The sequence below is a fragment of the Amblyraja radiata genome, chromosome 8 (assembly GCF_010909765.2).
Source record: "Amblyraja radiata isolate CabotCenter1 chromosome 8, sAmbRad1.1.pri, whole genome shotgun sequence".
Lineage (NCBI taxonomy): Eukaryota > Metazoa > Chordata > Chondrichthyes > Rajiformes > Rajidae > Amblyraja > Amblyraja radiata.
Genome location: NC_045963.1, coordinates 57,023,273 through 57,038,281, shown reverse-complemented (window position 1 = coordinate 57,038,281; position 15,009 = coordinate 57,023,273). Strand labels below are relative to the sequence as shown.

General features: G+C 42.9%; 1 protein-coding gene across 3 annotated transcripts in view; it reads left to right on the top strand.

The window, feature by feature from the left end:
* The first annotated feature begins 342 nt into the window (after positions 1 to 342).
* The window catches only part of nhsl1 (NHS like 1), a 233,082-nt gene continuing 218,415 nt past the window's right edge, over positions 343 to 15,009 (top strand). The window contains exon 1 of one of the 3 annotated variants that reach the window (XM_033025973.1): positions 343 to 1,265. In XM_033025973.1, coding sequence (XP_032881864.1) covers positions 836 to 1,265 — 430 coding nt within the window. In that variant the 5' untranslated portion in view covers positions 343 to 835. The remainder of the gene's footprint in view (positions 1,266 to 15,009) is intronic. The other 2 variants (XM_033025972.1, XM_033025971.1) reach the window with 2 other exon arrangements.

Genomic DNA, 15,009 nt, shown 5'->3' with positions numbered 1-15,009 from the left:
GGGTGCAGAATGAGCATACATAAGTGGCTGGTAGAAATAAATGCTGGAGAAACTCAGCGGTTGCAGCAGCATCTATGGAGCGAATGAAATAGGCAACGTTTCGGGGCGAAACCCTTCTTCAGACTCCATTTCCAGTCTGAAGAAGGGTTTCGGCCCGAAACATTGCCTATTTCCTTCGCTCCATAGATGCTGCTGCATCCGCTGAGTTTCTCGAGCATTTTTGTGTACCTTCGATTTTCCAGCATCTGCAGTTCCTTCTTAAATACATAAGTGGCTGTTGGTTAGTGCAGACTCGGTGAGCCGAAGGGCCTGTTTCCGTGTGAATGACTGAAAATAACTTTAGCAACCATGTGCTTCTACTCCACAAATCCCAAGTCATAATATATTTTTTTCTTTCCTCCTTACAAAGAGCATTAAAGTTTGGGAGAGCATTGTAAATTCTATCTATTCTTATACCACTCCTGGTTTTGTGAATGGCAGTCCATTCCCTGAGTTCAGGTTGTTGTCATTCCTCGTTTACCCGGTCACCCTGTGCTCACTGTATTTGAATTCACGTTGTTGCTGTTCCTGGTTTTCTGGAGCCCTGTCTCTCCTTTCTGTGTGCCTGCCGGTGGCTGCGTGGACTTTACTTTCAGCCCTCGTTGAGTTAGTGAGAGGCTTTAATTTTGAACTCGCTCTGTAGAACAGTGAATATGGCGGATGAGTCTGTGATTCGCGTCCAGTTTTGGAAAGTTGAAGTTGCCTAGTCTATCTTTAAAAACCCCCAACACATTTTCGTTTCAAACTTGCTCGCTGTAGCAAGGACGGGCGGGGAGGAGGATAAAGTTTGCAGAGGATGCCGTTTTACAAGAGGATAGTGGAGCCCCGGCTGGTATCTCGGCTGACGGCTGAAGACTTTGGCAGAGTTGGGGAGGCTGGTACAGAGGAGGGGGACGAGGAGGATGGAGATGGGTTGCAGAGGAGGAAGAAGAGGAGGAGTAGCAGCAGGAGGAAAACTCTGGAGCAGGAGTCCCCGCTGCCCAGTGGCGGCGGCGGCAGCAGGAGGCGGCGAGCCATCCTCTTCGATACCTTGCAGGACGTGTCCGGCTTCACCCTCGTCTCCCTGCTCCGGCAGCTGGCCGATCTCAGCCGCCTGGCCAGCGGCATCTTCCAGGAGCTGGAGGTGGAGGCGGGCTCGATGTGTGCCCGCTGCAGCCGCCTCCACAGCCGCCTCCAGACCCTGCAGGAGCGCACCCTCCACCTCGACGCCAAGAAGGTCGCCGTCCGTAAGTAAACAAAAACCGCACTTAAACACCAGAGATACGACGCAACCATCTACTGCTGCTAAACATGACTTTGTTCCATGTGTCAAAAAACCCCCCAACATTCCTGACCAACCTCAAAGAAAAGTTTATAACTTGACATCGCATGTTTTTAGTTAAATCTATGGGCTTGTTGTCATGTTACTTAACTACATATTTATTTAATTACATGTATTTATTCAACGGTGCATATATTTTCTTTAACAGCTTGTTTATTTAACCCCAAACACGCGATGTGCTGAATCCTAAACATTTATAGCAGAACTTTTCTTGGTATTTATTTTAAAATGTTCTTTTGGTTCGCTTCCCTGAGGAATATAAGTGATCTGAGCTGTGTGTTTTCTTTTAAATTGAACCACCGAGAGACCAGCAATATCCAAGGCATCATCAAACAGTTTGTTCTGGAAATGTGAACGAGACATACGTTGTAATTTTAATGTGGCTTCGTGAGGCGGGTTGTATGCAGCTTGTGTCTAGGGCAGTGAAAAAACTTGTTTTTAACTTCAAGAAGGGTGCAATTTTATAGGAACTTTTGTGAGTCGAGGGAACTGTAATATTGTGTTGTGATCTTAGTTTTTTTTCCCTGCTTGGTCTATATTTATTGTGCTAAATAATGTGTCATTTTGGATGTTGTTTTTCTACTCATCAACTTCGAGGCAGGGTTGATATTTGCATTAGCTTTTTGTTTTGTAAATTCTTAAAACCATGTTGTCACTGTGTTCAGTGTTGTGAAACATTCTTGAATTGTATGATCCAGCCTTTTGTTGAGATTAATAATTCTGAATTGGTTCTGCTTGTGCTGTCCAAATGAGTAGCTAAAGACATGGGGCTTGTAAGGCAACTCTTATTAAGAGGAGGCACTTGAGACACATTGCCAAGAGGTTACAACTCTGTCATAGAGTCATACAAAAGGAGACCCTTCGGCCCACTGTCCATGCCAGCCATTAGGTATCCATCTATATTAATCAATTTTTCCAGTATTTGATCCATAGTCTATTATGACTTGGGTAATTCATGTGGTCATCTAGTTGCTACTTTCACCATCTTCTCAGACAGTCTGTTTCAATCATCCTCTGATACCTCTAAACTGTTTGATCCATACCTTAGACCCAAGTCTCTAAGAACATAGGTTTAGGGTGATAGGAGAAAGATTTAAAGTGAATTGTGGGCCGGTTTTTCACACACAGGGTAGTGGGTATATGAAATGAACTGTCAGAGGAAGTGATAAAGGTGGATAAAATGACACTGTTTAAAATACATTAGGACAGGTTATATGGATAAGAAAAGTTGAGGGGAATAATAGCCAAATGCATGCAAATGGGACTAATTTAAATAGGCACTTTGATCAGCATGAATGGGTTGGGTTGGGCTGAAGGGCTTCTTTTCATGCTGCGTAACTATGAATCTATGTCCTCTGGTCCTCGATACAAGAAAATGTTTCCACCCTATTAATGCCCTTCATAATTTAATTCCTCAGTTAATCATAGATTTCAGGACCGGCAGAGAAGAGGGTAAAATATATTTTGATATTGAATTTATTTATTTCCAAAATGATTCATTTGAATGATAAGACATTTTTAAATTTCCCAGCAAAATATTGAATCTTTGAATGCAGACCATGTTTGACATTAGTTCAGTTCGATATTAGTTGAAGGTTTGTTACAAATGGGCCACTGCATGGTTATAGACCTGGCCCTTTGTTTTTGAGTTAAAAAAAATGATACAACCCCACATAGAATGACGTGGTACAGATGATTGCACATCTGTCTCTTGGGATGGTATGTTGGGAGTAGTGTAAAGTGATGAGGGATATTACTTCAGCAATATAACACTGATCATATGCCCTTATGTTCTTGTATTGTGGGGGGAGGGCATTGCGGGGTGATGCTTCATTTTGGGGTAGTTTGTATGAAAACTAAGGAGAGGGTGGTGATGTGTTGTGGGTGAAGAGAATACATTTTTTGATAAATGTGTTTACAAAAGACCTGGAAAATGCCAGGAGCACCTGCCACTCAGCGGTTTCCCGCCAGGGAATGTTTGTGTCATGCAGAAAGGATTTGAGCTCTCGATTCTGAATATTGATGGATCAGGACTTGAGCATTTGAGCATTAGGAATGTGCTTTGGCTAAGCTGTAGCTCGCTGTTAACTTGCAGCTCTTATTTCCATGATGGCTCACTGTCTCGTCTGTGTGGAAGTCTGGAAGCCCCCTTTTTGTCAAATCCAGTTTGCCAGATAAAAACTTTGCCACAGTCCGTTCCATTCTGTATCTGATTTGTGCGTATTTGCATTTAGAGGTGAGAGAAGCTGTGGTGATTCTCACTGGAGCTGAGAAAGTTAAGAGAGAATGTAATCATTTATAGTTGATGGAATAGATGCAAGTAAACACTGACAGGTTGTAAATGAGTCAGAATTGAGATAATCAGATGAGGTAAATTATAAAACATTTTTTTTTCTAATTAAGAAGGTGTTGAGAACAATTTCATTTTAAAATAGAAACATTGCAGAACTCACTGGGTGATATCAGGAATGTTACCATCCTCTATGAGGGAGATTTTGTACAATGAGGGATGCCAATGCAGAGACTTAATGCCTTGGGCCAAGGTACACAAAATTGCTGGGGAAACTCAGCGGGTGCAGCAGCATCTATGGAGCGAAGGAAATAGGCGACGTTTCGGGCCGAAACCCTTCTTCTTGGCGCTCCTCCTCTGCCTTGGGCCAGGATTGTTATTTCCTGCTATTTACTGTACTGGAGGATACCTTATTTTACTGTAGAATGAGTTTCCTTTGGCAATTATTCTGTGATGTGAAAGGCAGCCTGAAATGCTTTTCAGAACTAGAATGCAACAATATGTGTCTCGGAATCGTGCAGTGTAGAAAGAGCATGTTTCTCCGATTGTGTAGTGGCTTGCAGTTTGAAAGATCTACCCAGCCATCCCCACTCACCTCATTCCCCTCTGCAAATGCTCCTTTCTTCACTTGCTCTCTGTTTTTAATGTTGCTTGCATGTCGGCGATGAGGAGCAAAGCTGAACACTTGAAGACTTCTGTTTTAAAAGGGGTGAATTATAGTAAAACCAGGGTCAAGGGGAGAAGTTGTTGGTTTGAAATTCTTGCTAAACAACTAAATACTCATTCAAGTTGTGCACAATGAGCTCCGCCTTGCTGAAACATTCCTCGTGTTTGGCTGGTATGGTGGTGCTCCTGAGTCACTACACTGTGATCCTACTTCAGCACTGCCCCTGGCTGTTGTCTTGTAGTCTATCTGCATTCTTATTGTGACTGCGTGGGTTTTCTCCTACAACCCAATGATATGTAGGTTGTTAGGTTAATTGGCTACTGTGAATTATCCCTAGTGTGGGTAGATGGCAGGAGAATTGGGGGAGTTGGCAGGCTCATGAGAGAGAATAGTGAAATTAGTGGGTAAAGGGATTGTTGGGATTGCTGTGAGACTGAATATAGAGTGACCTCTGGCTGTATCATAAGAAAACATGAACAAGTTTGGTCCTATTAGAACTCCTTGACTCTTCTAGTAAAGGGAAGGAGTTTTTTAGGGGATCTGAGATTTTTTTTTTAATCACAGTTAATAACTGGAATACATTGCCAGAGCAGGCGGTGGAATGAGGTACAATTCCTATGATGGGGTCATTTGGATAGGGGCTTAAATAGGCAAGGCATTGAAGGATACAGTTCTAATATGGGTAATGGGATCTGTATAGATGGTCGTAAAGGACAACAGGGGCCGTGTTTGTGTAGCATGACAATTATTATTATGAATAATAATTATTATGCCCTGACTAACATTCATCCCCCACCACAACATATTATCTGCTTTTAGTTAAAGTGGTGTTGCGGGACTTTGATGTGTATAATTTAATTGGTGTCTTTCTTGCATTGGAACAGAGATTAAACAGGTTTAAAAGTTGCTTTGTTGAATGGGAAGATTTTTTTCTGTTAGTCACCAATTTACTCGAACAGTTTTCTATTCCACTGTGAGAAAGCTTTTATCTTCTGTCTCAAAATAAGGAACTCATTTGAGCCCCGATGTCAAGGCTGCGTCGATCTCCTCTGCCTTGATGGACATGGACAACATGGCCACTTAGTACTTAAGTAGGAAATCAAATCCTTCCCTACCTATGCATGTAGTAACCCAGACCAAACAATGAGCCATATCATCACGCACTGATCTTGATACAAATTCAATACGCGATAACTTTGAGATAAGCTGCTTTTTCACAATGATCTCATTGTGGTTTATGATCCTCGAACTTCATTTATCAATGCTGTTCCAGCAAGAGGTGGAAGGCTTTAGAAAGTAATTAATTGGCTATAAAAAGCTTTGAGACTTCCTGAGCAGGTGAAAAGCGATACACTAGGTGCTTTTGATGTGTAGTTTCAGTTGCAGAGAAAATTATGGGGTAATACTTGCCAAATGCAGATTTTGGTTCCACTTCCTGCTTGTTCTGTTTATGAATCTGCGCCTGCTCACTGCACTACTTGGAAAACGGATTTTCTCTGCAACTAAATGTATGTTATTATGTTATTTCTTGGTTTTCCTCGCACACCCATCAACACCCCTTTATTTAAGGTACACAAAATTGCTGGGGAAACTCAGCGGGTGCAGCAGCATCTATGGAGCGAAGGAAATAGGCGACGTTTCGGGCCGAAACCCTTCTTCAGACTGATGGGGGGTGGGGGAAAGAAAGAAGGAAAAGGGGAGGAGGAGGAGGAGCCCGAGGGCGGGCGGATGGGAGGGTGGGAGGAGACAGCTAGAGGGTTAAGGAAGGGGAGGAGACAGCAAGGGCTAGCCAAATTGGGAGAATTCTATGTTAATGCCATAAGGACGCAAGGTCCCCAGACGGAATATGAGGTGCTGTTCCTCCAATTTCCGCTGTTGCTCACTCTGGCAATGGAGGAGACCCAGGACAGAGAGGTCGGATTGGGAATGGGAGGGGGAGTTGAAGTGTGTTGAAGCACCCCTTTATTTAATGTTGAGGGTAATCACTGCGATAAACAAATTCATTGCTCAGATTTGTTCAGTAACTAATATTTAGTTACTGAACAAAGTTGTTCTGGGTGGTTAATTGTCACCATAAATTGCCCTGTCAGGCGAATGGCAGTACAATTAGGGTGGAGCTGATGGGCACGTGAGAGAGAATAGTTACAAGTAAATAAATGGTGGAATGGGATTGATGCTTGTGCTCTGAACTAGCATGGACTTGATCGGCAGAATAGATTAGTTCTGCATCATAAGGAGATTTAAGAGGCATCTTGACAGGGGCCTGAAGGAGCAGGATATGGTGGGACACAAAGTACTGGAGGAACTCAGCGGGTCAGGCTCTGGAGAACATGGATAGGTGGCGTTTCGGATCTGAAACGTTGAAATGTCACCTATCCACGTTCTCTAGAAATACTGACTGACCCACTGAGTTACTACAGCACTTTGTGTCCTTTTTTGTGAACCAATATCTGCAGTTCTTTGTTTCTAGGATATCAAGGGATATGGAATTAAGGCGTGGGATTAGTGTAGATGGGCATAGCTGTTGCCATAGAGATGGTGGGCCAAAGGTCCTGTTTCTATGCATCACAACTCCATGACTCAGACACTATGAAGATTCTGGACATTTCAGATAATGGATAAGAAGAAACTGTTTCCGCTGACAGGAGGGTTGGCAGCCAGGGCGAAAGATTTAAACGGTCAAAACAAACTAAGAATTTTATTAAATAAAATGCTGTGCACTGTCTGAAAAGCGACGTGGAAAAAGGAAATTATAGTATTGTTATTGCCACCTCCTGTGCAAAAATTGAATGCACTGTTGTGATTTGCAGTTTCATCACAACTGCTCAATTAAATTGCAGTGTGTATATAACTTGCCCGCAAGGATAACATTTTCAGTAGCATTTAGTTGTACATCATTGATCTTGGAGTCTTCACCCTTTTGGCTTAGTTATCCTGGTTGCCGCTTGGCATTGTAGCTACTGCAAGAATTTTCAAGTGTGGCAGCCAGCATGTGGAAGAATAGTGGACCGTAGGAGCGAAGTGTTCACCCTGCTTTCAAAATAAGCTGAGGGAGAGATCAGATTTGTTCCTTTGATGTGTGGAAATATGTCAAAGGTCTCTTGAGTGTGATCAGCTGGACAGTCCACAAGCTGCCTTCAATAAAAAATGCGAACCGAGTGTTAAAAGCCAGCCATTGATCACGTTTTAGTTAAGACTTGTCTCCTGGGTACTTCAAATAACATTGAGCTGATGTTATTAATTCTTTATCTCAACACCTCTTTCACGTCCTCTTTTCTGTCCTGCATTAATTCTGTTGTTTTTCTCTTGGTGATTTATAATATTGCCCAGTTGCCAATAGCTTAGTAATCCCAGTTAATTACTTGTATTAAAGCCTCGATGCATACTTTAGGACAGATGTTCAGATGAATGGAAAAAAGTAAGGAAATGTTGGGGAAAGGTAACCAAGAATTATTGTTAGACAAAGGCGGGTGTGTAGGAAGTTGATCAAAGCTAATGTATGTAAAAATTAAAGTAGGCGTCAGCTCTGTCTCAGTAAGTCGCCTCTTTCAACATATGAGTATGATCTAACAGCTACTTGAGGGATGTTGTTGTAGGGGAACCTCAATGGCCAAGTCAATGGATATTTTTAAGGCGGAGGTTGACAGATACTTGATTAGCAAGGGTGTCGGGGGTTATGGGTAGAAGGCAGGAGAATGGGGTTGAGGGCGAAAGATAGATCAGCAATGATTGAATGGCGGAGTAGACTCGATGGGCCGAATGGCCTAATTCTGCTACTGGAGCTTATGAAACGGGATAGGTGCTTAATAATCCAGGTTACAGGATGCTCCAAAAGAACAGCACAAATGGAAAATGGAGGTGGAAAGATTTGTTAATCGAGGAAAATATTGGAGTAGTGTTGAGATATGGGACGGAGGCAGTGGATAGTAATGTAGAGGTTGGAATTATGAATAGCAGGAAAGGTGACAAGGGTGAGAGTGGTCTACAAGCCCCCAAAACATGGCCTCTTTATAGGGTGGAGCATAAATGGGGAAATATCTAGTGTGTTTGAATGGCAATGCAATTGTCATGGGAGATTTTAATCAAACTGACAAAAGTGTTATGGAAGAAGAATTGGTTTAGTGTGCCAAGAATTTGCAGTGTGTTATGGAACCTACTTGGGAACTGGCTACTTTAGATTTGATCAAGTTTAAAGAGGATGGATTGGGAAGAGATCTTCAGATTAAAGATCCATTATAAAGTAGTGATCACGACATAAGAGAATTCCGGATGCAATTTGAGGATGAACACCTTGGGACCAAAGTCAGTGGCATTAACTTAAATAAGGGAATTTATAATGGTATGAAGGTGGAGCTGTCTAATGTGGAATGGGGAAATAAGCTAAGAAACAGGACAGAAGTTGAATAGTGGCAGATATTCATAACTCCTTGCAGGAATTTATTCCAATTATAAACAGGTTTTCATTCATAGCGTCAATATCTGTGGTTAACAAAGGATCATTTTAAACTGAAAAGTAGGGCATACAATGTGGCAAGGGTTGTTGTTGGGAAGTTTGCGTTCGGACTAACTAAGGGTGCTGTCTGTACGTTCTCCCTGTGACCTGCGTGGATTTTCTCCGGGAGCTCCGGTTTCCTCCCACACTCAAGTTGTGCAGGTTTCTAGGGTAATTGGCTTGGTAAAATTGTAAATTGTACCTTGTGTGTGTAGGATAGTGCTAGGTCGGCGTGGACTCAGTGGGCTGAAGGGCCTGTTTCTGCGCTGTATCTCTAAACTAAGTTTGTAAGAGAGAGATGAAATGATATGCAAGAAGGAAGAAAATTGATGTTGAGAAAAACATGCATGTAATAAATACAGGAAGTCATAAAGTCATTCAGCATGGAACAGACCCTTTGGCCAGATCCGTCCATGCAAACCACAATACCCCCCCCAAATTAGTCCCATTTGTCTCCACCTGGCCCAAATCTCTCTAAGTATTTTCTTTCCATGTACCTGTCCAAAATATTTTTAAATGTTGTCATTATGATTTAGCACATATCTGGCAGATCATGACTTTTGCACACTTCTACAGGTCACCATGGAAACCATACTGTAGGGTTGCATCACAACTTGATTTGGGAATAGCTCTACTCAAGACCACAAGAAATGTCAGAGATTTGAAGATGGAGCCCAGTCCATCACTCAGACCAGACTTCCCACTATTGACCATCCACACTTCACACTGCCACTGAAAAGCAGCCAGCATAATCAAAGTCCCACTCCAGTTATTTCTCCTCCTCCCTGCCACTGTGTGGCAGAAGGTACAGAAGGTTGAAAGCGCACACAGCCAGCCTCAGGAACACCTGCTTCCCCTCTGTGATCAGGCTTCTGACTGGTTCTTTCATAAACTAGGGTACTGCCTGCTAGGGTAGTTGGTGAGACCACACTGCTGTTCTGGTTGCCCAACTATAGGAAGGATGTCACTAAGTTGGAAAGGGAACTGAAGTGATTCACCAGGTTGATACCTGGACTTGCATCTTAAGTTATAGCAAGAGGTTGGATAGGCTGGAAGACTTCCCAGTCCATCACAGGTATTGACCTCCCCATCATCAAAGGGATCTGTAGGAGGTGCTGCCTCAAAAAAGGCAGCCAGCATCATTAAGGATCCACACCACCCTGGCAACACTCTCACTTCACTTCTGTATCAGGAAGAGGGTATATGTGTCTGGAAACTGTAACGTCTATGTTCAGGAACGGGTTCATCCCCAAAACCATCAGGCTATTGAACTCTGTGCTCCAACTAAACTATGAACTGTCTAGGTTGCACTAGGCATTTCAGGCCTTGTTTTATTTAGCACTGAATTTATTTATTTGTTTAACTTTTTTGTTTACTATGGGTTTTTTTTGTTTATTATCTTTTAGGTACTGTGTTTACAAACCGGTTCAGCCATTGTTGCAGGAAAAACTGCAGTTAATTTGCACACAGCAGTGTGATACTGAGCAGATAATGTAATTTTTTTTTTAATGCTGTACACCCCATCAAACATGTCCTCCCTACAGTACAAGAGCCCGTCATTTCCGCCTTTCCCTCATCTGTCAAGTTGGAACCAGAGTAGAAGCAGGTGATCCCCAATCCCAATGGACTGCCTGATGATTAGATAGGACACAGAAGGAAATGTCCCCAGTGTTCTTTAAAATTATGTGCATGTGATCTGTTGTGCCGAACTGAGATGCCGAGTCATTTTGGAGAATGCTTACTTTAAATTTCGCTCTAACCCTAGACTCCTCACCACTGCTGACTATGTGCTGCAGGCTGCCTTGAATTATTTCGTGCCTGCTGTCCCATGAGAGTTGAGCCCTTTACAGTTTCTGACTTGGTGTTAGCCACTAAGGCTTGGCGTGCTTGAATATTGTGTGCTTTTCTCCCCAACAATACAGCAGATCAAACCCTTCAAAATTACTCACGTTCGATGGAGGTAGGATGAATGGAGGCTTTGAAGAACATCAAATACTCAGCTGAGGCATCTTGCGATGACAGTGTAGGGGGAAGGGGATGTGGGAATTAGAGTAGTGATAGTGGATGAAGGCTGATTATTGATCTCGGAAAACAAAGTAAAAGCAAACACTTTATGTTATTTTTTAAAAACATTTTGATATTTATTTTAAGTGGGTTCCTTTATGAAAAGGGTGGAATATTTTGTTTACAGACCCCTTAATTAAAATATCAGGCCTGCCTTCTTTAGTCCTTTGCTTTAAATGGCAGCTTCCACTGGGGGAGGGGAGGCTTTGTTTGTGCTCTCTCTGGAATAGGAGATGGAGCTGTCTTTTCCACTGCACCCTCTCTAAGCAGTGCTTATGATAATACTACTGCCATCAAACAGATGGGAACCTCTGTTTGGGTTAAACCCAGCAGACACCAGCCACCTCTGCACTCTCAGTGTCTGAGCAGAGCGTTTCACATCAAGTTCCCATGGGGACAAGGCACACAATGGGTTTAAACAAGATGTCGCCTTGCTGCATCTTCACATTTGTGATATTTTTGTTTTCCGAAAGCAAAAGGGGAAAGGGGCTCACAAATCCTTATTGCGTTGAGAAATTATAATCGTAATTTAAAAGTGAAAAAAAAATGCACAGTATGGCATTCAATTGTTTGATAACCACAAATATTTAAGGATGGGATGTAACTCTGCAAACTAGCAGCTGGAGAGAACTGTATGCCATGTCTTTCATCCAGGCACCTTTGTCACTGAGAGTTTAATGTTTTCAGTTCATATTAGTGAAGGGTAGACTCTTTTATTAGTAGCTTGGGGGAAGTGTTTTGAACCAAAGCTCTAACCTCCACTAGCCTTTTAGCTTCACTCACTGGATGTGCAGTAGATATTTCCTGCTGTGGGAGATTCTGAAACTAGACATCTCCCACTTACCACACTCGAGGTGAAATCTTTTTTTAAGAGTCACAAGACTCGGGAATTCTCTTTCTCTAAGGGTGGTGGAAGTAGAGTCTTTGAAGGTTTTTAAGGCAGTATCAGTAAGATATTTGAAAAACAAGCTTCTGAGCGATTACTCCAGGTAGAGGTTACAATCAGATCAGTCGTGATTAAGTTAATTGATAGTGCAGTATTATGGTTCTGTGTGGCCTTTTACTGTTCCTCAGTCGTATCTTCAATTTGGCTATTCACTGCACCTGTCATGACCCGAGAACATTGCAAACTATGTTACATTACGTTATAGCACCCTTTCCAGTTTAATGACATCCTTCCTACAGCGGGGGACCAGAACTAAAAGCACTACAGGCACCTAGTGTTTCACGTGAAAAGCAATGTGTAAATCAAATATATGCCAGGCACTGCATGCGACTACGCTGACATACGGTGCCAGGCAAAATTTGAGTGCGTTATTCCGAAAATTAGAGTGCATAAATTAAAGTTTAGTAATTAGACAAACATGTTTGTCTAAAATCGCGTAAATCAAGCATGTGTAAAACGGAAAGAACCAGTACTCCAAATATGGCCACCTTATACACCAAAACTTTCCAAATCTTGTACTCACAGATGAAGGCACGCATGCTAGACACAACGTTCCTGTGTTGCCACTTCTATGGAACTTTGTACCTGCACCCCAAGGTGTCATAAGTTTTAGGAGCAGAATTAGGCCATTCAGCCCATCAAGTCTACTCCACTATTCAATCAAGGCTGATCTATCTCTTCCTCCTAACCCCATTCTCCTGCCTTCTCCCCATAACCCTTGACACCTGTATTAATCAAGAATCTATCTATCTCTGCCTTAAAAATATCCATTGACTTGGCCTCCACAGCCTTCTGTGGCAAAGAATTCCACACATTCACTACCCTCTGACTAAAGAAATTCCTTCCCATCTCCTTCTCAAAGGATCGTCCTTTAATTCTGAAGCTAAGACCTCTGGTCCTGGACTCTTTCCCTAGTGGAAACATCCTCTCCATATCCACTCTATCCAAGCTTTTCACTATTCGGTAAGTTATGTCTCTGTGCCACAACAATCCCTAGGCTCCACCATCCACTATGCAAGTCCCAGCAATGTCATTGCAAAATATATAACCTTGCATTTAGCTGAATTAAACTCCATTTGTCACAACTCGGCCCATCGGCCCAGTCGATCAAGATCCCATTGTCATTCTCGACAACATTCTTCACCATCGACTATGCCATCAATTTTAGTGTCATCTGCAAACTAAATAATCCCTGCTACCATCATTCACATCCAAATCGTTAATATAAATAACATAACTGGATCCAGCACCGATCTCTATGATGCTTGTACAGGCCTCCGGTCTGAAAACCATCCATCTACCACCACCTTTCTTTCAAGCCTACTTTGTATCCAATTGGCCAGCACAGCCTGGATCCCATGTGAGAGATATCTTATCCCTCAGACCATCTCTGATTTTTATCATTTCCAGTCGTCTGCCTTCCACAGCTTCCAATCTTATCATTCCCCAGCCCTGCATGGCCCTATTTTATCTGCCAAAAATCCATAAGCAGAACTGCCTTGGCAGACCCATTGTTTCTGCCTGCTCCTGCCCCATGAGTTTGAACAAAGTCAAAGAGTCTGAAGACAGGTCCCGACCTGAAACGTCCCCCATCCTTTTTCTCCAGAGAAGCTTCCTGAGCGCAGAGTTACTCCAGCACTCTGTGTCTATCCCATGTGATCTAACCTTCCAGACCAGCCTACTATGCGGTATCTTGTCTAAAGGTTGGCTAAAGTCCATGTAGACAACATCTACCGCACTGCCCTCGCCAATCTTCTTGATCACCTCTTCAAGAAAACCCCAAAAGAATATGACCCCACATACTGCAGCGAGGTTGCCTGGTTAAGCAATTGTCTAGTCATGGTTGTAATATAGTTCCTGCTGCAGTTAGCTTTATGCAAATATCCAACAGACAGCTATTAGTTAATCACCTAATAACTACGATTTTAAGACACAGTCCTGACATTGCACTAAGATATTCAATTACAATTTCAATTAAAAGCACAGCAGACAAATCGGGCAGCATTTCTGTATGAGGAGCACTCTACAGGCATTGCTTTTGCCTGGATTATTTGATGTGGACTCAGACACCTGCTTACTCTTTGAGGCTTGTGACTCAATTTTCATTGTGGCGTTTACCCCTCCAGAATAGTGGGTAACGTTTCCAACATCTGATCGGTAGCAGAGTACGCGGCTTGCTCAGTACTGCAATGCATGGGAATGTTAGCCAGGATGGCTGGCACAAGCCCACAGCACTTTGACCAGGGGCTGCTAATTGATTGATGGTATGCTGAGCAGCAAAGCTGCGGAGATGATTCCTGGCTTGTGCTGAGTGGCAGAATTTGCTGGTGCAGAATAGAGGCTTTACAGTAGATTTCTGCTTCTGCATCTCCATACCGTAAAGAGAGGTGAGTAAATTTGTTACAGCATTGCATGCAGTTATGATGACCCATATTATAGGTAGGATGTGAAGGTGCAGAAAATATTCACAAAGGTTTTGCCGAGACTGGAGGGGTTGAGTTACAAAGTGAGACTGGAAGGCTTGGGCTCTGGAGCGAATGCTTTGCATGAAGGGATTCAAAGTAAATAGCAAATTTGCAGATGACACAAAGCTGGGTGGCAGTGTGAACTGTGAGGAGGATGCTATGAGAATGCAGGGTGACTTGGACAGGTTGGGGGAGTGGGCAAATGCATGGCAGATGAAGTTTAATGCGGATAAATGTGAGGTTATCCACTTTGGTAGCAAAAACAGGAAGGCAGATTACTATCTAAATGGCGTCAAGTTGGGAAAAGGGGATGTACAACGGGATCTGGGGGTCCTTGTACATCAGTCTATGAAAGTAAGCATGCAGGTACAGCAGGCAGTGAAGAAAGCGAATGGCATGTTGGCCTTTATAACAAGAGGAATCGAATTTAGGAGCAAAAAGGTCCTTCTGCAGTTGTACAGATTCCTAGTGAGACCACACCTGGAGTATTGTGTGCATTCTTGCTATTGAGGAAGTGCAGCGTAGGTTTACAAGGTTAATTCCCGGGATGGCGGGACTGTTATATGCTGAGAGAATGGAGCAGCTGGGCTTGTATACTCTGGAGTTTAGAAGGATGAGAGGGTCTCTCATTGAAACATATAAGATTGTTAAGGGTTTGGACACGCTAGAGGCAGGAAACATGTTCCCGATGTTGGGGGAGTCCAGAACCAGGGGCCACATTTTAA